At 40.1% G+C, this 26,713-nt stretch overlaps 1 protein-coding gene across 1 annotated transcript in view; it reads left to right on the top strand.

The window, feature by feature from the left end:
• The window catches only part of LOC118591933 (sialic acid-binding Ig-like lectin 5), a 50,632-nt gene that overhangs the window by 294 nt on the left and 23,625 nt on the right, over positions 1-26,713 (top strand). Inside the window, 1 exon segment of the mRNA XM_036200392.1 lies at positions 8-144. Within this exon segment, the coding sequence (XP_036056285.1) occupies positions 8-144 (137 nt within the window).

Below are 26,713 nucleotides of genomic sequence, written 5' to 3'. Positions count from 1 at the left end.
CTTTTAGATTTCCGGCAGGATTTGTCCACGCCCCGTAGGATGATGCGCATGCCCGCTAACACTTTTGAAACTAAGTGCCTGCCAACAGTCATCATGGCGGCCCAGGTGGTTCCAGTTTCTTCGGAAACCTCCGTGGTGGCATCCGTATGCTCAGGATGTTAGAGGCCACCATCCAGGAACTTCAGTTCTGTAGCGGCAGGAAAGCTGAATACAATGCCATAGAGTGGAAGTTGGATGCTGTCTCATATGGTGACAGTCCTGGCAGGAATTATGATTTTTTTTTAATTTTTCTTCTTTTTTTTTTCTTTATTATTATGTGTTTTAAACTTTATACATCAGCCATGGGTTCCCCTGTCCTCCTCCCTCCCGCCCCCAGCCCCACCTTCCCCCCAGCCCCTCCCCTCCATTCTCATGTCCTCCAAGATCAAGGCACCCCTGGAGATTCATTTAAACCTGGTGGATTCAGTACAGCCAGGTCCTGCCCCCTCCTTCCAGACTGAGCAAAGTGTCCCTGTGTAAACCCAAGGTTCCAAACAGCCAGCTCATGCACTAAGGACAGATCCTGGTTCCACAGACTGGGTGCCTCCCAAACAGATCAAGCTATTCAATTGTCTCACTTATCCAGAGGGCCTGATCCAGCTGGGGGCTCCACAGCCTTTGGTTCATAATTCATGTGCTTCCATTCGTTTGGCTATTTGTCCCTGTGCTTTTCCAATCTTGGATTCAACAATTCACGCTCTTGCAGACCTTCCTCTTTCTCGACTGTTGGACACCTGGAGCTCCACCTGGGGACTGGCTGAGCATCTCTGCATCCACTTCCATCAGTTATTGGCTGAGAGTTCCAGCACGACAGTTAGGGTGTTTAGCCATCTGATCACCAGACTAGGTCAGATCAGGCTTTCTCTCGACCATTGCCAGCAGTCTACAGAGGATGTATCATTGTGGATTTTGGGGGACTTCTTGAGCACTCTGCCTATTCCTGTTCTCATGTGGTCTTCATTTATCATGGTCTGTTATTCCTTGTTCTCCCTTTCTGTTCTTGATCCAGCTGGGATCTCCTGCTCCCCTAAGCTTTCTTTCCCTCAAATCTTGCCCTTCATTACTCCCACTGTCATCCAGGTTGTTCATGTAGATCTCATCCATTTCTCTGTCATTGGGTGATCCTTGGGTCTTTCCTAGGGTCCTGTTTTCTAGGTAGCCTCCCTGGAGTTGTGTAGCAGTCTAGTCATCTTTGTTTTACATCTAGTATCCTCCTATGGGTGAGTACATACCATGTTTTAAACAGACAATCATGCCCCTTCCTTTTCAGACTATTGAGACAATGGACCCCAGAAATAGAAAGCCCATGATGGGGGAAGAGATATGCTGAAGCCAGAAGGCAATCAGAGCTGGGACTTACAGATTTCACACAGTTCTCTCAATTTCTTAGACCACTTTGCAGGACGGACTGGAGCAAGAGACAATGACAGTGAGGGGCACCACACACTAAGATTGCTTAGTTACTTCCATTTAAACCTAATTCTGCAGGGGTGGGGGTGGAGAGGTAGCTCAAAGAACACAAACTGCTAGTGCAGAGGAACCAAGTTCAATTCCAGCACCCACATGTCAGCTCACAACCATCTGTAACTCCAGTTCCAGGAGAATCTAATGCTCTCTTCTGACCTCCAAAGGCACCAGGCACACAAGTGGTGCACAGACAAGCATGCAGATAAGGCAACCATACACATAAAATAAAAATAAAAATCTTTTGGGCAGTGGTGGCATAAGATTTTAATCCAGAACTTGGAAGGTAGAGGCAGGTGGATCTCTGAGTTCAAGGCCAGCCTGGTCTACAGAGCAAGTTCCAGGACAGCCAGAGAAACACTTCCTCAGAAAAACAAACTATAAATAAATTAATTAATAAATAAACAAACAAACAGACAAATAAATAAAAATATTGGCCAGGTGATGTGGTAAACATCTCTAATCCCAGCAATATAGAGGCAGAAGAAGGCACCTCTCTGAGTCTGAGCCAGCCTGAGCTACATAGCAAAATATAACCCCATGACTTCTGTTTTGCTATTGTGGAAAGGTGAACTATTCATGTAGATCTCCACTGTTTTAAAATTGTATTTTCCTATTATGTAAGCTTTTGGGGAAAAAAATCTTTAATGTGTTAAGAGGAACTTTCAAACTAGTAGAATGGTCTGAGCAGGGTGGTGCTCACCTATAATCCCAGCACTTGGGAGGCAGAGGCCAACAGATCTTGGTGAGTTTGAAGCCAACATGGTGAATTCCAGGCTGGCCAGAGTTACATGGTGAGATTCTGTCTCAAAAAACAATGGAATAAAAGAAATAAAAAGGAAAACTAATAGAGTGTACATTCATGTTTTTCCAAAATAGGGTGCGTGTGGAAATAGCTAAGAACTTTTTTTAGTCTCTTAGTCTTGGTATAGTCACATACACATGCAATCCAAGCACTCTGCAAAGCAGAGGCAGAGGTGTCTGTGTCACTGGATCTCTTGTTCCTAGTCTCGGGGTGGACAAACTGAATTCATCTCCTTTATCTGTTTTTTCCTATTACTTGTTGCTTTAATTGGTTACAGATGATGGTAGCCAGAGCCCAGCTTGTTAGGCCTTTCAGGGCCCAGGTTGTAACACTAAAATCTCAATGGCACATCTTTGCAACTCAGGTCTTCAGGCTTGTCAGCAACCTTTACCCACTAGGCCATTTCACCAGCCCTCTTTTCTTTGTTTCTTCTTTTTTTCCTCCATTTTCCTTTTCTTTCTTTCTTTTCTTATTATTTATTTATTATTTTTGGATAGGGTTTCTCTGTATTCCAGGCTGAACTTAAATTCTCCATCCTTCTGCATCACAAGTGTTTCAATTACAGTCTTGTGTCACTGAAATGAAATTTCTTGTATATGACAGCTTGGAATCTTTGCATGGTCACCATTGAACAGAGGTCTATTCTCATATGCATAAAGTTTTGGGGGATGGGTGTTGGTTATTGTTGGTTTATGTGGAACGGAATACAACAGTGTGAGACAGAGGTGGAGCAAGGAAGCAAATGGGGAGAGCCAGGTCAAAGAGGAACAGCAGGAATCTCTATAGAATTCCTTGGCAAGCCATTTATTACACAGTACAATAACCAGACTGAAGAATATTGGCAGTATACTGTCAGCATTTGGAGGTGCAGGCACAAGAAGCACACTTCCCTCTGCCACCCCCAGGATACTACAGAATTCCCCTAGAGACTTTAAGGAATATATATTCAAGCCAAACCAAGATTTATGGCTTCTGCACTGAAAAGAATTCCAGGAATAACAGTACAACTCAAAATTTTATTAAAGATGTATTTTAATATTTATTTATGTGTATGTTTACCTGAACACACGTTTGTGTACCGCAATTGTGCCTGGTGCTCCTGGAGATCAGAAAAAAAGGTTTGGATTCCCTGGAACTGCAGTTACATACAGATGGTTGAGAAACTATCATGTAGATACTATAAATGGAACGTAGGTCCTTTGCAATAACAAGTCCTCTTAACCACTAAGTCATAAATGCAGAGAAACTCAAAGAAATTCCACTAAAATCAGGAACAAGACAAGGCTGTCCACTCTCTCCATATCTATTCAATGTAGTACTTGAAGTTCTAGCTAGAGCAATAAGACAACTGAAGAAGATCAAGGGGATACAAATTGGAAAGGAAGGAGTACAAGTATCTTCATTTGCAGATGATATAATAGTATACATAAGTGACTCAAAAATTCCACCAAGGAACTCCTACAGGTAATGAACACTTTCAGTGAAGTAGCTGGATTTTACAAGATAACTCAGAAAAAGCAGTAGTTCTTCTATATACAAATGACAAATGGACTGAGAAAGAAATCAGAGAAACAACACCCTTCACAATAGCCTCAAATAATATAAAAAATCTTGGGGTAACTCTGACCAAAAAAGTGAAAGACCTGTATGACAAATCTTCAAGTCTTTGAAGAAAGAAATTGAAGAAGATATCAGAACATAGAAAGATTTCTCATGCTTATGGATTGGTAGGATTAACATAGTCAAATGGGCAAAAGCATTCTACAGATTCTCTAATCTCTCCAGGACTTTTATCATGAAGGGATGTTTGTACCAGGCTTTTCTTTTGGATCACCAACCAGCTCTGAAATCATGACACAGACTTAATATTAGTTACAAATACTTAGCCTTATCATATGCTTGTTTCTTGCTAGCTCTTGTAATTTAACCTGTTTCTCTTCATTTATGCTTTTCCCCAGGGCTTTTTACCTTTCTTTCTTTCTGGATGTCCTACTCCATCTAGCTGGCTCCCTCTTTGTCTCCTCTCATTCTTCTCTCTTCTACTTTTCTCTTCTTACTTACTTTCTCTGCCCTCCAGCCCCACTTATCCTTTTTCTGCCTGGCTATTGGCTGCTCAGATTTTTATTAGACCAATCAAGTGCCTTAGACAGGCAAAGTAAAACAAATGCAACACATCTTTACATAATTAAACAAATATATCATAAAAATATAACACATCTTTACATCCTTAACAAAGGCAGTATAAACAAGTGTAACATATCTTCACATGGTTAAAGTAATATTCTGCAGCATAAATAAATGTAACACATTTTTGCCTAGTTAAAATAATATTCCACAATAGGTATTGGACTGTGTCAAAACCCTTTTGTGCATCTAATGAGATGATCATGTGGTTTTTTTGTCTTTCAGTTTGTTTATATGGGGGAATAACATTTACTGATTTTGTATGTTGAACCACCACTGCATCTCCAGGATGAAGCCTACTTGATCACAGTGGATGATCTTTTTGATGTGTTCTGAGATTTAGTTTGCAGGTATTTTGTTGAGTATTTTTGCCTCTATGTTCATAAGAGAAATTGGTCTGTTATTATCTTGAGTCTTTATGTGATTTGGGTACCAGAGTAACTGTGGCCTCATAAAATGAATTGGGCCATGTTCCATTTATTTCTATTTTCTGCAATAACTTGAGGAGCATTGGAGTTAACTCTTCTTTGAAAGTTTGGTAGAATTCTGTGCTAAATTTCAGCCCTGGGCTTCTTTAGGCTGGGAGATTTTTGTTGTTGTTGTTGTTTTTTGTTTTTTGAGACAGGGTTTCTCTGTGTAGCATTGCACCTTTCCTGAAACTCGCTTTGTAGACCAGGATGGCCTCAAACTCACAGAGGTCCTCCTGCCTCTGCCTCCTGAGTGCTGGGATTAAAGGCATGCGCCACCACCGCACAGCGGCTGGGAGACTTTTGACCACTGCTTCCATTTCACTAGGGGTTATAGGTCTATTTAAATTGTTTATCTCACCTTGATTTAATTTTGGTATGTGGTACCTTATCCAGAAAATTGTCTGTTTCTTTTAAATTTTCCAATTTGTGGAGTACAGGTTTTTTAAGTATGACCTAATGATTCTCAGGATTTCCTCAGTGTCTGTTATTATGTCCTCTTTTTCCTTTCTGATTTTGTTAATTTGGATATTCTCTCTCTGTCTTTTAGTTTAGATAATGGTTTGTAGACATTATTGATTTTTCTTTTTTTTCTAGAGCTTTCAGGGGTGCTGTTTGTTGCTAATAAGAGATCTCTCCAGATTTTTTACATAGGCACTTATTATTATGAACTAGCCAAAAAGCCTTCATTGTATCCCATAAATTTGGGTATGTGGTGTAGTCTTCTTTTGGGGAGAAGGGGGAACAGGATTTCTCTGTGTAACCACTCTGGCTATGTTCAAACTCATTTTTTTGACCAGGCTGGCCTTGAACTCACAGAGATCCACCTGCCTCAGCCTCCTGAGCGCTGGGATTAAAGGTGTGCACCACCATGGCCCAGCTTGTGTATTCTTTTTTATTCAGTTCCAGAAAGTCTTTAATTTCTTTATTTCTGTCTTGACCTATTTTTCATTCAGTAGAGAGTGTTCCGTTTCCATAAGTTTGTAAGCTCTCTGCTGTTTCTGTTGTTTATATCTAGCTTTAATCCACGATGGTCTGATAGGATTCAGGATGTTATTTTTATTTTCATTTATCTGTTGAGACTTGCTTTATGTCCAAGTATGTGGTCAATTTGGAGAACATTCTATGAGTTGCAGAGAAGAGGGTATATTCTTCTGTGTTTAGAGAAAATATTCTGTAAATATCCAGTGGGTACATTTGGTTTATAACATCTGTTAGTTGCAGCATTGCTCTGTTGAAGTTTTGTCTGGATGACCTGTCCATTGGTGAGAGTGGGGTATTGAAACCTCTCACTATCAGTGTTTCAGGGTCAATAGGTGATTTAAACTGTAGTAGTGTCTTTTACAAAAGTGGGTGCCCTTGTGTTTAGACCATAGATGTTGAGAACTGAAATGTCATCTTGGATTTATTTCTTTGAAGAGTATGAAGTGCCCTTTCTCATCACTTTTGATTAGTTTTGGTTTGAAATCTATTTTGTTAAATATTAAAATGGCTACATCAGCTTGCTTCTTAGGTATGGACCTAATATATGCTTGAAATATATTTTTCCAACCTTTACCCTGAGGTAGTGTCTATACTTGATGTTGAGGTGTGTTTCTTGGACACTGTAGAAGGATGGATATTGTTTTTGCATCCATTCTGTTATTTTTTTTAATTGGGGAATTGAGACCATTGATATTGAGAGATACCAATGATCAATGGTTGTTGATTACTGTTATTTTGTTGTTGGTTGTAGTGATGATGATGATGATGATGATGATATGTGTGTGTGTGTGTGTGTGTGTGTGTGTGTGTGTGTGTGTGTTGTGTGTGTATGTGTGTATTGTAGTGGGAATCCTAATTGGTCTTAATAATAAAAACCTGGCATCAGATACCAGGGTAAGTGCTGAAAGATCAGACAAAGGAGCAAGCTACAGCCACTTCTTACCCCTACCGAATTCTTAGACTGAAAGGGGCAAGCTCCAGTCTTCACGTGGCCTTGTTACTTCCTGTTTCCTCCTCCCAAATGCGGAGATAAAAGGTGTGTGCCACCACTGCCTGGCCTCTAGTGGCTAGCTCCACACTCTGATCTCCAGGCAAACTTTATTTGTTAGAGCATAAACAAAATATCACCACTGTGTGTGTGTGTGTGTGTGTGTGTGTGTGTGTGTGTGTGAGTGAGTGTGTGTGTTCACTTGCAGGCATGCTTCTTTTTGTTTTGCAGATGTGAGATTATTTATTTCTTGTGTTCTCATGGATGTAGTTAACCTGCTTAGGTGAGAGTTCTTCTTGTGCCTTCTGTAGGGCTAGATTTTTTTATTTTCTTATTTTATTTTTTTGAGACAGGGTTTCTCTGTGTAGCTTTGTGCCTTTCCTGGAACTCACTTGGTAGCCCAGGCTGGCCTCGAACTCACAGAGATTCACCTGGCTCTGCCTCCTGAGTGCTGGGATTAAAGATGTGTGCCACTATCACCCTGTGTAGGGCTAGATTTGTAGACAGATATTGTTTAAATATCACTTTATCATGGAATGTCTTATTTTCCCCATCTAGGCTAATTAAAAGTTTTCCAGAGTTATAGAAGTCTGAGCTGACATCTGTGGTCTGTTTAGAGTCTGTAGTACATCTGATCAAGCCCTTCTGGCTTTTAGAATCCCCATTTAGAAGTTAAGTGTAATTCTAATACGTCTGCCTTTATATGTTACTTGGTCTTTTTCCTTTGCAGCTTCTAATATTCTTTCTTTGTTCTGAATGTTTAGTGTTTTCATTATTATGTGCAGAGGGGACTATCTTTTTCTAGTCCAATCTGTTTGGTGATCTGTATGTTTCTTGTGTCCTTTACTGATCTCTGTTTTTAGGTTAGGAAAATTTTCTTCTATGATTTTGTTGAAAATATTTTCTGGCCGGTGGTGGTGGCACATGCCTTTAATCCCAGCACTCAGGAGGTAGAGCCAGGCAGATCTCTGTGAGTTCAAGGCCAGCCTGAACTCCAGGAAAGGCACAAAGCTACACAGAGAAACCCTGTCTCGAAGGAAAAAAAAAAAAAAGAACAAAAGAAAATATTTTCTGGGCCTTTCTTTGAGCTAGTTTTCTTCTCCTTCCTCTATTCCTATTATTCTTGCATTTGGTCTTTTCATGCTGTCCCAGATTTCCTGAATGTTTTGTGTCAGGAATTTTTTAGATTTAACATTGTCTTTAACTGCAGTGTCCATTTCTTCTACAGTATCTTCAATGTCTGAGATTCTGTCTTCCATAGCTTATATTCTGTTGGTGAAGCTTACTGCTGTAGTCATTGTTGAACTTTCTTTAATTGGTTCTATTTCCATTTTTAGGTCCTGGACAGTTTAATTCATTTCCTTCAACTATTTGTTTGGTTTTTTTCTTGGTTTTCTTTAAGGGATTAATCCATTTTGTCTAATTGTTTGTTTACATTTTCCTGGATTTCTTTAAGGACCTCTATCATCTTTATACAGTTGGTTTTAAGGTCTTTTCTTGTGCTTCAGCTGTTTTGGAATATTCAGGGACTGCTATGGTAGGATATCTGGGCTGTAGTGGAGATATATTGCCCTGGCTACTATTGACTATATTCTTATGCTGGCATCTAGGCATCTGGTTTTGGGGTGAATATAGGTCTAGGTGCTGATTTCTGGATTTGTCTTTGTGGTGTGGTATTTTGTTCATTGGTTTCTGTTTCCTCTCTGGATTTTCAGAGAGTGTGATGGCTGTATATTGTTTGTTTTCCTGGCCTGCTGGGTGTTATGGAAATGCCTGGTGATGTTGGAGGCTGGGATGCACTGATGAGTTGGGGAAGAAGGACAGGAGGGGATGGTCTGTGGTATCCACAGGAGATGTGGAGAGAAGGGAAGGGAGACTACAGCTGGTGTCCTGTTGTAGAGTTAGGGACAAGGATGAGCCTGGGGTTTGAGTCTGCTGGAATAGAGATTGCAGAGAAAGCCTGTGGGCAGGCGACCTGGTCTTCTGGCTGGCATGGCCTCTGGTTGAGTAGGGGTGTGTCCCCCAAGCTGAGGACTGGGACATGGGAACAAGTGGGGGGTGGGGGGGAGGAACCAGGAGGGGATCATCTGTGGGATTCACAGGAATTGTGGAGAGAGGGGAAGGGAGGCTGTAGCAAGTAGTCTATTGCAGCACTAGCCAGACAGACAAGGTCTGCGGGAGGAACAGAGAACCCCGTGAATTTCAACTAAAGTCATGGAAGGACTGGTTTCATGACTTCCACCTATTCAATGGAAGAATATCAAGATACTAACTTGGTTGCTTCCAAAATGAGGACACAGGTATTTATCATAGGGATCTAAAATGACATGGCAGGAAGGCTCATCAAGCTCTTGACAGCCACCTGGTGGGTGGTAATTAACAATAAAAAACAATAACAACCCTTTCAGTTACACATAGTAAGCATTAGTAATCTGTTTAATTTGCTCACAGGTCATTAAATACAAGAACAGCAGCATAGATTCAAGCTGTTTTCATCTAAGGAATGCACTGCACTGGCCACCATGTTCTGTGTATTCCCCTCTGTAGTCAGCATCTAAAAACAGCATTTCTGTTTCCTGTTGCCCCGAGAGCTTAGGGTGATAGTCAATTCAGATTCTACTCTGAGTTTCTAGTCATTTCCCTGTCCATCCATAGACACATAGTCTATTCATTTTGGACTTTGCTTAAATTCACTGACCAATTCTTGGCCCAGAAGATCTCCAAACATGCACCAGGACTTCCCCACACTGAGCACTTTCAGCCTGTCCATAATGTGATGCCCTCTCAGTACCAGAATGCAGCTATTTATTAACATCATTAACTTCCAGAAACCTCCAACCAGTGAAGCACAGGACTGTCAGGTTACAAACTGCCTCCTAGTTAGTAACCTGCCCCAGGCTTCTGAAATCATCAATATATTGACAACCAATAAATACTTCCCAGGAAGTATAACTTACCCCCAAATTATCCCTAACAGAAAGTATTAATATAACATACCCCAATATGGAAATAGTCTTATTCTAGTCAACAACCAATCACAGGATTTTATCTTGTACAGGGGCCCAAAGGTCAGCACTGAATCACCATATATAACTGCAAATGATTATAATATTCATGTGAGGCAGATCTCAGAGTTATAATTTATCTTCAATATTTTATTTATTTTATTTAATTTATTTTCTGGGCTGGGGTGGTAGCATACAACTATAATTCCAGTACTCAAAGAGTTAGAAGTAGGTAGCCAACACAAATTCAAGGCTAGCTTGACATTCATAGGATGACAATCTCTCAAGAAAACAATAAAAGGTGTTTTGTGGCTGAAGAGATGGCCCAGTAGATAAAAGCATTATCTGATCTTGCAGAGGACCCAGGTTCAGATGCCAGCACCTACATGCTAGAGGATCCTCCTCTCTCTTCTGGTCTCTGTGGGCAACAGACATACATATACTGAGTCAAACCACTCATACACATAAAATGAAAATAATTTTTTTAAAAAAAACCTTTAAAAACAGCTAGGTAGGACTGCAACTGTTCCCTGAGACAGAGCCTGCCAGCACCCAACTGGACTAAGAGGTGAGTCTTTATCCCCAGCCCCTAGGCTTTGGGCCCAGGAGCACAGCCCTGTGCCCCTACACCACCACCCATTGCAGTTCCAGTTTGAGGCCAGTTGGCAGGCAGACCTCCTGCACACAGGATAGACTACCACCATCCCCCATCAGACTCTACAACCCAAGCCCCACCACGCCCAAATCCCACCCACCCTCAGACTGCAACTGTTCCCTGAGACAGAGCCTGCCAGCACCCAACTGGACTTAAGAGGCCAGTTGGCAGGCAGACATCCTGCAGACAGATCAGCTCCAACTACCACATGCTAAGACAGCTGCTACTCCCTGAGACAGAGCCCACTAGTGCCAGTTGGACTAAGAGCTGCTCCCTAAGACAAAAAGTCCATCAGCATTGACTAGACCAAGAGCTCCCACTGGATCAAGATATCAATTAGACCAAGAGAGGCTCCCTCAGACACAGATACCGCTTGCACCAAGTGGAGAAAGAAATGGGTAGATGCCAGTGCAAAAATACAGTCAACAACATAAAAACCAATATGGCTCCATCAGAAGCTACATCAGCAAGACCTGATCATCCCAACACAGAAGAAACAGAAGATATCTACTATAAAAAAAGACTTTAAGAAGATATTAGAGATCTTAAAAGAGGAAATGAAAAATTCCCTTAAAGAAATCGAGGAAAAGTCAAAAAAAAAAAAAAATGGGAAGAAATCAGTAAATCCTTTGAAAGCCAAGAGAAAATAATTAAACAAGTGAGAGGAACAGTTCAATATTTCAAAACTGAAATGGGGTCAATAAAGAAGACACAAACTGAGGAAATCATGGAAGTGGAAAATCTGAGTAAATGAACAGGAACTAGAGATGCAAGTATAACCAACAGAATGCAAGAGATGGAAGAGCAGATCACTGGTGTTGAAGATAAGATAGAGGAAACAGAATCATCAGTCAAAGAAAACACTAAAGTCAATAAAGTCATGACCCAAAATGTCCAGGAAATTTGGGACACCAGGAAAAGACCAAACCTAAGAATAATAGGGATAGAAGGAGAAAAATGCCAACTCAAAGGCACAGAAAATATATTCAACAAAATCATAGAAGAAAACTTTCCCAACCTAAAGAAAGGAAATGCCTATAAAAATACATGAAGGTTACAGAACACCAAATAGACAGGATCAAAAAAAAAAAAAAAAAGGCCCTTCACCACATAATAATCAAACCACTAAACATACAGAATTAAGAAAAAATACTAAGAGCTGCAAAGGAAAAAGGCCAAGTAACATGTAAAGGCAGACCCATAAGAATAACACCTGACTTCTCAATGGAGACTCTAAAAGCCAAAAGGTCCTGGACAGATGTTATGCAGATACTAAGAGACTATGGATGCCAATCTCAATCAACATAGACCGAGTAAACAAAATATTCCATGATAAAACCAGATTTAAACAATATCTCTCCACAAATCCAGGCCCTACAGAAAGCACTTGAAGGAAAAACCCAACCTAAGGAAGTTAGATACACCCAGGAATACACAGGCAATAGATAGTCCCATACCAACAAATACCAAAGAAGGGAAACATACAACACTACCACCAAAAAATAACAGGAATTAACAATCACTGGTCATTAATATCCATCAATATCAATGGTCTTAATTCACCTATAAAAAAACACAAACTAACAGAATGGATACAAAAACAAGAATCCATCTATTTGCTGCATACAAGAAACATACCTCAACTTCAAAGACAGACACCACCTCAGAATAAAAGGCTGGGAAAAGACTTTCCAATCAAATGGGTTTAAGAAGCAAGCCGGGAGCCGGGCGGTGGTGGCACACACCTTTAATCCCAGCACTCGGGAGGCAGAGGCAAGCGGATCTTTGTGAGTTCGAGGCCAGCCCGGTCTACCGAGCGAGATCCAGGAAAGGCGCAAAGCTACACAGAGAAACCCTGTCTCAAAAAACAAAACAAAACAAAAAAAAAATGTAGATGTAACTGTCTTGTTAAATAAGAAACACAGAGCCAATTGCCGAGTTAAAAGCCAAGAGGTCAGATCAATAGCTGAGAGCTGAAAACCTTACCCTTCACTGCTGCTCTGTCTTTTCTCTCCACAAGAGACCTACTTCCTGTGTCCTGTCTTTTATATAGATTTTCTGTTCTGCCTTCTCATTGGTTGTAAACCCAGCCACATGACCTCTTCATCACTGCCTGACTGTACAGACCTCCAGGTCTTCTATGGTTGGTATTGAGATTAAAGGCATGTGTTGCCATGCTGGCTGTATCCTTGAACACACAGAGATCCTGCTTAGCTCTGCCTCCCACATGCTGGGATTAAAGGCGTGCACCACCACCTCCCAGCTTCTGCTATGGCTTGCTCTGACCCCAAGGCAACTTTATTAATATACAAATAAAATCACTTTTCAGTACAAATAAAATATCACCACACACACACACACACACACACACACACACACACACACACACACACACAAAAGAATCAAGCTGGGGTAGCTATCCTAAAATAGACTTCAAACTAAAATCAACTGAAAGAGATCAGGAAGGACATTATATATTTATCACAGGGAAAATCTAACAAGACGAATTCTCAATTCTGAATATTTATGCCCCAAATACAAGGGCACCAACATTCATAAAAGAAACATTACTAAAGCTTAAATCACACATCAAAACCCATACACTAGTAGTGTGGGACTTCAACATCCCACTCTCACCAATGAACAGGTCTGCCAGACAGAACTTTAAGAGAAATAAGGGAACTAACAGACATTATGACTCAAATAGACTTAATAGATATCTATAGAATATTCCACCTTAACACAAAAGAATATACCTTCTTTTCAGCACCCCATGGAACCTTCTCCAAAACTGACCACATGCTTGGTCACAAAGCAAATCGCAACAGATACAAAAAAGTTGAAATAACCTCCTGTGTCTTATCAGACCACCATGGCTTAAAGTTAGCTTTCAACAACAACAAAAATTACAGAAAGCCTACAATCTCAAGGAAACTGAATAATGCCCAATTGAATCACCAATGGGTCAAGGAAGAAACAGAGAAAGAAATTAAAGATTTCCTAGAATTCAATGAAAATGAAAGTACAACATATCCAAACTTATGGGACACCATAAAAGCAGTGCTAAGAGGAAAATTCATAGCTCTAAATGCCCACATAAAGAGTTGGAGGAATTCCCTGTGGTGGGATACCTTGCTCAGCCTTGATACAATGGGGAGGGACTAGGCTCTCCTTCAACTTGGTATGCCAGACTTTGTTGACTACCATGGGAGGCCTTACCCACTCTGAGGAGTGGATGGGAGTAGAGTGGGAGGGAGGTGAGGAGGCAGGAGAAGGGGATGGAGGGGGATTGATATATAAAATGAAAAAAAATTTAATAAATAAATATATTTTAAAAAAAGAAGTTGGAGAAATTTCACACTAGTGATTTAACAGCACAATTGAGAGCTCTAGAACAAGAAGAAGGATCTCATACAGAAGAAACAGACGCCAGGAAATAATCAAATTGAGAGCTGAAATCAATAAAATAGAAACAAAGAGAACAATACAAAGAATCAGTGAAACAAAGAGTTGGTTCTTTAACCAAAAAGCAGAGAGCATCCAAATTAACAAAATCAGAAATGAAAAGGGGGACATAACAACAGACAATGAGGAAATCCAGAGAAATATCAGGTCATACTTCAAAAACCTGTACTCCACAAAATTGGAAAATCTGAAAGAAATGGACAATTTCTGGATAGGTACCACATACCAAAGTTAAATGAAGACCAAATAAACTATTTAAATAGACCAATAACCCCTAAGGAAATAGAAATGGTCATTAAAAGTCTCCCAACCAAAACAGGCCCAGGACCAGATGGTTTCACTGCAGAATTCTACCAGATTTCAAAGAAGAGCTAATATCAATACTCTTCAAATTGTTCCACACCATAGAAAGAGAAGGAACATTACTAAATTCTTTTTATGAGGCTACAGTTACCCGGATACCCAAACCACAAAAAGATGTAACAAAGAAAGAGAATTACAGACCAATCTCCCTCATGAATATTGATGCAAAATTAGTCACTAAAATACTGGCCAAATCTAGGAACACATTAAAAAAATTATTCACCATGATCCAGTAGGCTTCATCCCAGGGATGCAAGGATGGTTCAACATATGAAAATCTGTCAATGTAATACACCATATAAGCAGACTGAAAGAAAAAAAACCACATGATCATCTCATTAGATGCTGAAAAAGCCTTTGACAAAAATCCAACATCCCTTCATGATAAAGGTTCTAGAGAGATCAGGAATACAAGAAGCATATCTAAACATAATAAAGGCAATTTACAGCAAGCCAACAGCCAACATCAAATTAAATGGAGAGAAACTCAAAATTATTCCACTAAAATCAGTAATAAGACAAGGCTGTCCACACTCCCCATACTTATTCAATATAGTACTTGAAGTTCTAGCTAGAGAAATAAGACAACAAAAGGAGATCAAGGGGATACAAATAGGAAAGGAAGAAGTCAACATTTCATTATTTGCAGACAATATGATAGTACACATAAGTAACCCCAAAAATTCTACCAGGGAACTCCTACAGCTGATAAACTCCTTCAGTAAGGTGGCAGGATACAAGATTAACTCAAAAAACAAACAAACAAACAAAAAACAAAACAGTAGCCCTCCTATATACAAATGAAAAAGAGGTTGAGAAAGAAACCAGAGAAACATCACCCTTTACAATAGCCACAAATAATATAAAATACCTTGGGGTTACTCTAACTAAGCAAGTGAAAGACCTGTATGATAAGAACTTTAAGTCTCTGAAGAAAGAAATTGAAGAAGATATCAGAAAATGGAAAGATCTCCCATACTCATGGATAGGTAGAATCAACATAGTAAAAATGTCAAACTTACCAAAAGCAATCTACAGATTCAATACAATCCCCATCAAAATCCCAACACAATTTTTCACAGACTTGGAAAGAACAATACTTAACTTTATATGGAAAAACAAAAAAACCTAGGATAGCTAAAAGAATCCTGTATAATAAAGCAACCTCTGGCGGCATCATGATCCCTGACCTCAAGCTCTACTATAGAGCTACAGGAATAAAAGCAACTTGGTACTGGCATAAAAACCGACATGTGGACCAATGGAATCGAATTGAAGACCCTGATATTAATCCACACACCTATGAACATATGATTTTAGACAAAGAAGCCAAAACTGTACCATGGAAAAAAGAAAGCATCTTCAACAAATGGGGCTGGCATAACTAGATGTCAACATGCAGAAGACTGCAAATAAATCCATTATCTGTCACCATGCCCAAAACTTAAGTCCAAGTGGATCAAAGACCTCAACATAAATCCAGTTATACTGAACTTGATAGAAGAGAAAGTAGGAAGTAGTCTGGAATGAATTGGCACAGGAGACCACTTCCTAAATATAACACCAGTAGCACAGACACTGAGAGTAACAATTAATAAATGGGACCTCCTGAAACTGAGAAGCTTTTGCAGAGCAAAGGACATGGTCAATAAGACAAAACACCAGCCTACCAAATGGGAAAAGGTCTTCACCAACCCCACATCTGACAGAGGGCTGATCTCCAAAATATATAAAGAATTCAAAAAGCTAGACATCAAAATACTGAACAATACAATTTAAAAATGGGCTACAGAGCTTAACAGAGAATTCACAACAGAAGAATCTCAAATGGCTGAAAGGCATTTAAGGAATTGCTCAACATCCTTAGTCATCAGGGAAATGCAAATCAAAATGACTCTGAGATACCATCTTACACCTGTCAGAATAGCTATGTTCAAAAACACTGAAGACAGTCTATGTTGGAGAGGATGTGGAGCAAGGGAAACACTCCTCCACTGTTGCTGGGAATGCAAACTTGTACAGCCACTCTGGAAATCAGTATGATGGTTTCTCAGAAAATTGGGAATAAGTCTTCCTCAAGACCCAGTTATACCACTCATGGGCATATACCCAAGGAATGCTCAATCTTACTACAAGGACACTATATTCATAGCCGCATTATTCGTAATAGCAAGAACCTGGAAACAACCTAGATGCCCCTCAACTGAAGAATGCATTAACAAAATGTGGTACATATACACAATGGAGTACCACTCAGCAGAGAAAAACAACGACATCATGAAATTTGCAGACAAATGGATGGAACTAGAAAATATCATTCTGAGTGAGGTAACCTAGACTCAGAAGGACAAACATGGAATATACTCACTCATAAGTGGATACTAGATATAAAGCAAAGGACAATCAAACTGCAACCCATAGATCCAGGGAGGGTACCTAGCAGGGAGGACCCTAGGATGACTGTGGCATATATATAGTAAGTTTTGGTTTTGCCCAAAATATGGGCATGCTTTAGTGAAACATTTCACTTTTAGGATAAGAATTTGTACTGTATCAAGCTGATGAAAGGATATGCTGGCTGTACTTTCAGGAGGGGAGGCTAAAATCTTTTTAGATTATGGATTAACCTATAGAAAAATCTCTGCCATAAATCAAACAGTAAAGAAGAAGATGAATAGGAATCTCACTTACACAACTTAAGTAAAACATAGCTCTCTGAACAGATGAAGGTATGTTTCTTCTGCATACCAGAATCTAATCAATATATGTATAATTCAGCTATTATTTGGTTTAAAAGGGATTATTGGGAAATGTTATCATTTTTACTATTTTCTACATAGAAAATATTTTCCAGTTTCAAGTAACTCTGGACTTTGGAATTATAACCTGTTTTTATGTTAAAAAAAAAATTTAAGTGGAAAATGCTGAAAGACCACTGAACTCGATGTTGTTTTTACATATCTACATCTGTATAAAATAATGATTATAAATGCTTGTTTAAAAAGGTGAAGTGCAAATATGAATTTAACAAGAAGTTGTAGATTTTCAGCACTGTACACAAACTCCTTTGTTACAAATAAATATTTATGCTTCTAAAAAAAAAAAGAAAATTTTTTATTCATTTTACATAACCACCACAGATCCCCTCCTTATTCTCCTCCTTCTGACTCAGCCTTACCCACTCCCACAACCTACTCCCTCCATCCCCTCCTCCAAAAATGTAAGGGTTCCCATGGGGAGTCAGCAATCCATGGCTCACTTTCTTATACAACCCAGGACCACCCACATCAATCATTAATCAAGAAAATGCCCCACAGACATGCCCACAGGCCAATCTGATAAAGACAATTTCTCAGATTAGGTTCCAGGTGACTCCAGTTTGTGCCAAGTTGACAAAAACTAACCAGCACATATACGTGATATTGTACAGTGTACTGTTACAAAACCTACTCAACTAAGATAAATATATATATACAAATACATAAACATACATATGTATGACAAGGTAAAGTACACATGTAAACACTAAGTGTACATACATTACAGACACAGATATATGTTCATACACAACACTGTTCTAGAATTAATTTTGTTTATACTTTAGAAATACTGGTATTCTACAATAAAAAGGAGTACCATTGACACAATTTCCTACACACTCTCATATTAACAACAGTTTGTGTTGTATCATTTTCCTGAGTTTTTGCACAAATAATTTCATCCTGAAATGAAATCACAATCATCTAATATGTTACTATAAATAGGGGCAAATGTGCTTAATATTACACATTCCTTTGCAAGTAATTTTTCTCAAGCTCCTTTGCATGCTGGAACAATAAGTGCATAGATAAATGCTCTGCATGTGTGTTGTGTCATGGAATTAGAGATTGTTGATAAAAGGATCTTTCCATGTAACTCAAGGAGAACATTTTATTTGGGAATTTGCTAATGGACTGAAAAATTGATTTCCTGGTAAAGCCTTTCGTGTGATAATGGAACCATAACTACAATGTAAGAACTGTGTCTGGTATGAGTTGGTATGCACCTACTAAAATGTGATAGTTGTAAAATACTTTCCCTTACCTGGAAGGCTCAAAAGATCTCTCACCACATGTATTCTATAATGTATCTTCAGTGAAGCTGTATAACCATATTTCATTCATGGCGTTCATAAGGCTTCTTTCCAGTGTGAGTTCATCAACTCTGACTTCTGGAGGAAGACTTTCCCACATTTTTGTCAGACAAAAGGTCTTTCCCTAATGTGAGTTATCTCTGCCTACAGGAATTTGACCTACCATTAAAGGCCTTCCAACAGTCAGTGCACACATAATTTCTTACCTTTTTTAAATTCCTTGCATTCTTTGAGTTGGACCTTAGAGGCAAGACTTTCCCACAGTCACTGCACTTTAAGGCTTGTCCCTTCTATGAATTCTTTGGTGCCTGTTGAGCACTGACTCCACATTGAGGACTCCCCATACTGATGGCACACATGATGTTTTTCTTTTATAAACTTTCAGATGTGTATTAAGGTGTGCCTTCTGGGTGAAGGCTTTTCCACAGTTAGTATACCCATAAGGGTTCTCACCTGTATGAATTAAGTGATGCAATAGCTTTTAATGTTTGGGGAATCTTTGGCCAACAACTCAAAAGAGGGCTTATCATGTCCTGTGTTGGCGTTTTGTTAGATGGTCTTTGGCTTTTGGAGAGAGCATTGTCGGTCCAGATGAGAAATTTTCATTTAAACTACATATATGTATATTTATACAAAGACATGTATTATGGAGTGTTTTAGGTAGATTGTCACTAGTATGATTCTTTATGACTTGTTCAGATATCCTTATTGTTATTTTACTCTCTTTCTGTATTTACCTCCCTCCCTGTCTCTATTTGGACCCCCCTTCCCATTTGCCCTGTCAGATAATTTTCCCCCTGCTATTCTCTCTATTAAAGTGTGGAGAGTGACTGGCTTTAAGTCACATTTGCTGAAGAGATCAAAACAGAGAAGCAACAGGAGAGAAATTGTTTTACACAAAATAAGTTTGCTGCTGTTTTATTTTAATTTCTTAAATTTGTATAGTATCCATTCTGAAAATAATACTTTTAAAATATCTCAAACCTTTATCAACTAAAACTATTAAAACATGGATGCTGAGGTTGTTCAGCAGGTAAAGGCACCAATCCTGATACTGGTCCCAGTATCCACATGGTAGAAGGAGAAAGCCAACCCAAGAAAAGTTTCCTCTGATTTCCACATGCAAGATGCATTGTGTGTGTGTGTGTGTGTGTGTGTGTGTGTGTGTGTGTGTGTGTGAGTTGCACATTCAAATAAACATAATTTTTAAAAATATGTTAAAATTAACATAAAATTCTATTAAATAAGGGGTGTAACCAAATTAATATATATCCTCAAATGCCTTCTAAAAAGAACAGTAACAGTGATTAGAAAGATTAGAAGATAAAGCTGAGAAGTTGTTTCAGAAAAGGATAAAAAGAAACCAAAAATAGGGCCTGGGGAGATGGCTCAGCCATCAAGAATACTGGCAGCTTTTCCAGCAGACCCAAGTTCTGTTTCCAGAACCTGCATTGGGCATCTGTAATTGCTGTTCTATGCAGTTCCAGGGAATCCAGCGCGCCCTCTTCTGGCCCTCACAAGCACTGCACCCGCAAGCTTCTAGGATTTACCTGCAGTGCACTTATCTAGAATGAATTCATTTGGGATATTCTAACACAAAACAAAGAGTAGCTATGGAAGAAGAAAGGTAAGGGATTCAGGACTAAGGGACACATAAAAGAATACTCTCAAGTGATGGTAAAAGGATCCACCAAAATAAGGCTGAGTGTCCAAAGCCATGGGAACACCTGGGCTCCAGCACTGTTTAGCAAAGTACCAGGACAGGTTTTCTCTAGTGCCTGGAATTGACAATCTGACTTTCCAGCCCAGCTGCCAAGCTCTAAGCCGAAGTCGACTGCCTGATGACCGCCTGATGACCATATGAACTCCAGCCAGTTACATCACTCTATATCTCTGGCTCCTCTGTGCTATTTATTTTAATTTAAAAATATTTTTGCTGGGCGATGGTGGTGCACGCCTGTAATCCCAGCACTTGGGAGGCAGAGACAGGTGGATCTCTGTGAGTTCGAGGCCAACCTGGTCTACAGAACTAGTCCAGGATAGGCTCCAAAGCTACAGAGAAACTCTTGTCTCGGAAAAAAAACAAAAAAAACAAAAAAAAACCAAAAAAAAAAAAAAAAAAAACAAAAAACAAAAAAAAAACCAAACAAACAAACAAAAAAAAACATTTTGTTGCCGGGTGGTAGTGGTGCACACCTTTAATTCCAGCACTCGGGAGGCAGAGCCAGGAGAATATCTGTGAGTTTGAGGCCATCCTGGTCTACAGAGCAAGATCCAGGACAGGCATCAAAACGGCACAGAAAAACCCTGCCTCAAAAAAAAGTTTATTTTTGTTTAATTAATTAATTGTTTTATGAGTATCAGTGTTTGCATGTATATGTACCATGTGTGTACCTGGTATCTTCCGGGGTCAGAAGCGGGCGTCACATCCCCTGGAACTGGAGTGTACAGGTGGCTGTGAGCCAGTATGTGAGTGCTGAGAAGTGATAATCTGACTCTTTGCAAGAGCAGCCAGGGTTGGTAACTACTGAGGCATTTCTCCAGTTCCTTCCTTCCTTCCTTAATTAGTTAGTTAATTAATTTAATGTTTTGCCTGCATGTACATCTTTGCACCAAGTGCCATGCTTGGTGCCCACAGGGGCTAGAAGGGACCATTAGATCCAGTGAACCCAATGCTACAAACAGGTATGAGCTGTCATGAAATGTGGGTGCTTAGAATTCTTCCTGTGGAAGAGCAGCCAGTGTTCCTAACCACTAAGCCAGTTTCCATCCTCTCCTCTGCTCTAAAAAGAAAGACATCTGAGCTAGCACACAGTCTGTGAGGGCTATCACTGTGTCTGGGGCACATGAAGTACCAAATGAGTGCATGCAATGATTGTTTCTGTTAGTAATAAATCTACGTAACTAGAGATAAGGCTAGTAGCAGAGTGCTTGCCTCACATGGGAAAGATTCTGGGTTCTATATCCCACAAGAAAAGATGATATTCACATGCCTAGAGGAAACCCAGTAAATAACTACACATTACAGGCTAAAGGCAATTATGCAAGAGAAAGAGAACTCCTAGACAGGCCGCTGAAGATGGGTGAATTGGCCAGAACAGGACCTGTCTCTTCAATGCGTAGTTACAGAAAGCACAGAATTGCTTGCTGGGAATGCTAGTGTGCAGAAGAGGGACTGATCTAAATAAGAGAATCTACGAAGCAGCACAAAAATCATGTCATTAATAGATTACAAGGTAGGTGTCATGACCCCTGCCTGCAATGCTGCACTACAGATGCTGAGGCAGGAGGAATTAGAGTTAAAAAAAAAAAAAAGATGTGATCCTTAGTTGCACCTCATCAATTTAAAAGAAAAAGGGATGGGGGAAGGTTAGAAATGGTTACAAACACTTACTGCTCTTCTAGAGGACCTGTGTTCAATTGCAAGACCCACATCAGATCCCTCACAGTTGTCTATAACTCCAGGAGTAAAGGGATGTCATGCCCTCTGGCTTCCAAAGGTAGTGTAAATGTGCTGTATATAAACTCGTACACACACACACACACACACACACACACACACACACACATCTTTTTAAATCTTTAATTAAAGAGATGTGTCTTCAATTATATCACAATGTTTTTTTTATTTATTTATTTATTTATTTATTTATTTATTTATTTATTTATTTGAGACAAGGTTTCTCTGTATTGCTCTGGCTGTCTTGGAACTCTCTCTGTAGACCAAGACTGGCCTTGAACTCACAGAGACTTGTCTGCCTCTGCCTTCCTAGTACTGAGATTAAAGGCATGTGGTACTACCACCTGGCTCTTCTATTTTTATGTGTATGAGTGTGTTGCCTGAAACTATGCCTGTGGATCATGTGTGTGTGTGGTCCTCTCAGAGGCCAAAGGGAATCAGAACCCTTGGAATCTTGGAACTAAAGTTCTCTTTAGCCCCAGTATCTTGCCAATATTAAATAAAGTAATGATAATTAATAACAACAGTAATGAATTCCAGGCCTTCCTCACCTATATAGACTGTTTTTAAAAAAAAGACACAAAACTAATAAAACCACAGGAGCCAGACATACGGTTCATTTGGTAAAGCACTTGCACTAAGAGCCTGAGTTTGCATTGCCAGCACCCAAATAAAGGGCTGAGGACAGCAGTGCACTCCTATAATCCTGGTGGTGGGAAGACAGACAGGGGGAGGGGCTCTGAGGCCCATTGGCCAGCTGGTCTATCTGTATGGATCAGTTACAGGTCCATTCTCCAAAAGTAAAGTAGAAAGTGACTGAGGACAACACTGAGCATCAACCTCTGGTCTCTACATGCACATGCACACACATATATGCACACACAAATAAATAAATAGTAGATGAACAAGGAGGTTTAGATACAGTGCATTTGCCTCCTCCCATTCTATACTGCATTCCTAGGTGGATGAATGAGACCATCTCAGGACCTAGGAACTGGGCATCTGCCACTTTTCTTGTCTTCCCTGGAGATCCAGAGAGCCAGATCTCACACATCTCTGACTTACCCCACAAGAGGTATCTTGCTGCTCTGTGTCCATCGTTTGAAGTCTTGGGAATGAATTCATATCAGCAAGCATGTTCTCTCTGGACTTTATGCTCTTGTGTTCCTCTCACTGGAAGACTGGATTTTCTCAGGCACTGCAACCTAAATGAACATCTGGAGGTGCCAAGCAGAGGTGCTCAGACTGACCTAGATTTGCAGCGACACTGGAAAGCCCTGGAAAGGCAGTGACATGTGGTCATTCATCGCACATGTCACGGTGATTTCCATGGGCATTGTTGTTTTTTATTTTTCACAGAGGTTACCTCTTAAGCAAAGGCTGTCCTAAACATCAGCTGCAACCCTGCTGCTATTAGCAGCAGTTCACAGCAAGGGCCACACAGCCTGAGGGGATTCTTCTCCCTCAGGCACTGACTCTTTCAAAGCTACTAAGGGAAAGTATCTCAATCTAAAGAACTCATGATTCAGTGGTTAAGGTGGAATTCTGCTCGCTCAAAGAAGCTGCATAGCAAGCAGCTCCCCTTGTTCCTTTTCTGGCTTCGGGGACAGAGTCACTTTTCTTTTCTCTTTTTAATTGTAACTATATGACATGATAGATAAGCTAACCAACTTCCCGCAATACTATTCATTTTCAAGATTTATTTATTTTGTTTTATGAGTGTTTTACCTGCATGTGTACCACATTTATGCCTGGTGCCCAGGGAGTGAGAAAAGGGAATTTGTCTCTTGGATGGCTGTGTACCCACCATGTGGGTACTGGGAATTGAACCCAGGTCCTGCAAAAGCAACAAGTGCTCTTAACTGCTGAGCATTTCTCCAGCCCTGAGAGTCAGTTTTCTTTAGGTGTATGACTCCTGGCAGGTCATCCTGCCAAAGAAACCAAAAGAGGACACAAAGTAGGAGAAGTAGGGAGAGGGGAGAGATCTAGGAAGTGCCAGTGGGAAGTGTTAGCAGTGAGTATGATACAAATGCATTGTATGAAATTCTTAAAGAATTAATAAAGGAAGTTGTTTGTTTTTTGGTTTCTGAGACAGGATTTCTCTGTGTAACCCTGGCTGTCCTGGAACTCACTCTGTAGATCAGGCTGGCCTCAAACTCACAAAGATTCACCTGCCTCTGCCTCCCCAGTGTTAGGATTAAAGGTATGCACCACCACTGCCTGGCTTGTTTGTTTTTAAAGAGTGACTGTTGAGATGGCCCACAGGTAAAGGTTTTTGCTGAGAAGCCTGACAACCTGAATTCTGTTTCTGGAATTCATTTGGTAGAAGGAGACATCAGTTCCTACAAGTTGTCCTCTGAATGACATGTGCATAACATGACATGAACACACACATACGTACATACACAGAGAGAGAAAGAGAAAGGATTCACAAACACACAATTAAATGTAGTTTTATTTTAAAAAATCAAAAAAAAATGCAAAAGGAACTCACTTCTAAAACAAACATTTAGTGCAAAGTGTGGAACTTTCTTAACTTTTTTTGCAAATAACTGTAATGTCAGCAAGACAGAATATTTGATTTAAATGCTAGTAAGGTGGTGTCAAGAGAAATCCTGATTTGTTTGTTTGTTTGTTTGTTTGTCTTTTGTTTTTCAAGAAAAGGTTTCTCTGTGTAGCTCTGACTGTCTTACAACTCACTCTGTAGACCAGGCTGGCCTCCAACTCAGAGAACCACCTGTCTCTGCATCCCAAGTGCTGAGATTAAAGGCGTGCACCACGATGCTCAACTGTAAACCTCATTTTTTTGTGAAGAGATCTGACTTACCAAGCAAAGGCCATCCTCTCTATTGACTGAATCAAATACACCACAGCAAATATATATCAAAAAGGAATGAAGAACTTTTGTCTTCAGTCTCATGAAGGAAGAAATTGTTTTTCTAACCCTATTGACTCAGAATAGCACACAAAGCCACAACTAGATATTATCTAAGGCCACATGTTATTTTCAACACTTGTCCCAATGCCTCTCTGCTTCCAGCCAATGGTTCCAGGTCTAGTGACCACATCTTATGGACATATACATTGTTCTGAGTCAGGGGCATGAATGAGTCACCAAAGAGAAATGAGGGTACACATGAAAACAAAGCTGCACATTCAGCTCAGTTTGTAGGAGTCAGTGACTTTGGAAATCCAAAGTGTAGTGGGTAGCCATCCCAGCATTGGCCTGGAAGTTCCAACTCCCACTGAGGCTTCGGTAATGGTCATGCCCACAAGGCGGGGCAGAGGAGGAAGCAGAAGACCCAGGATCGGGAGGAGGGCTCTCTCTTGGTTCTGGGACGCTGGACACAGGAAGTAGACTGAGCAGAGTTCTCCAGAGAAACCCCCAGACTGTGCCATACCCTTGCCAAACCCTACAACCTATCCCTTCATTTGTAAGTTACCCCACAAAATAAACCTCCCTTTTAACTACATGGAGTGGCCTTAATAATTTCACCAATATCTGGCTCTCACGTGGGGCAAATTCCAAAGGTCTAAACGGCTCCCTCCCTCAGCCTCCTCCCCGGCTGGCGGGTACCTAAACCCACCTGCAAAGTTCCATTTAATCAGGGGACGCCTACACGGCTCCATTCCTGAAAAAGGGAACAGCTAGTCCGGTCTCAGTTCCCTAACTTAGCCCCTAGACCAGCGAAAACCACTGTGAGTGAGGCGTTTCCACTCCTCCCTGAGTGCTGGCTCCCCGTCATCTTGCCTCCTGCCTTCAGCTGCTGCCAGCCAAGGTCACCAGCAGGCCCTGCTTTGCAGCTATACTAACGCCTCCTGCTGGCTGAAAAGTGCTACTGCACCCCCCAAAACCACGGAAAGGTAAGCTTCTTTCAAGTAAAAGTACTTGATAATTTTACACCTTAAAACTGACTAACAAATTTTGAGTAATTCTTGTAATATGGCTGACAACATTACCTCACAAGAATTTAAAAACCTTTTTGCCTGTATGATGAATGACATTTTCCTGGAAATATACGACCTCCCTAAGATATATCTGGCCTGTACAATTTTGACATTCATTGTAATAATTCACATAGTGTTCAAACACTGGTTTAATAATAAGAACAAAGACGAGTCATTATTGGGACTGATACAGGCTTTAAAAGATAGCAATGAAGGCTTACAGAAAAAGATTCTCTTTCTGGAATCTGCCAACCAGGATTTACAGGCTTTAAAAGTTAGCAATGAAGGCTTACAGAAAAATATTCTTTCTATGGAAACTGCTGACCAGGACTTACATAAAAAGATTCTCTCTCTGGAATCTGCAAACCAGAATTTACAAAACAAGCTTGTACCCAAAATTGCTTTTATTGATAATAAATATGAGTATTTAATGGATAGAACACTAACTCTCCAGAGTGAAGTTGTAGCTACTCAGACACTATATAAGGAAGAAAAATTATCCTTACTTGATAAGATAAGGTCCATGGAATCATGTGTTTCAGAAGAACATAAAAACTTCCATGAATCCATGAAAAATCTGGAATCCCTTACAAGAGAGGAGGTTTACTCCCTGGAACAGATCCTAGGTGCTCGTTTATGAGCCCTGTAGTAAACTCTCAATAAACATGACAAGGGACCTAATAAGCAGAAGGGCAAGACCATACAGGTTGTAACTCCAAATGGCTCTCATACAATGGCTTATCCTGTTATCATC

The sequence above is a fragment of the Onychomys torridus genome, chromosome 1 (assembly GCF_903995425.1).
Source record: "Onychomys torridus chromosome 1, mOncTor1.1, whole genome shotgun sequence".
NCBI classification, from domain to species: domain Eukaryota; kingdom Metazoa; phylum Chordata; class Mammalia; order Rodentia; family Cricetidae; genus Onychomys; species Onychomys torridus.
This window is presented reverse-complemented; position numbering and strand designations above follow the sequence as displayed.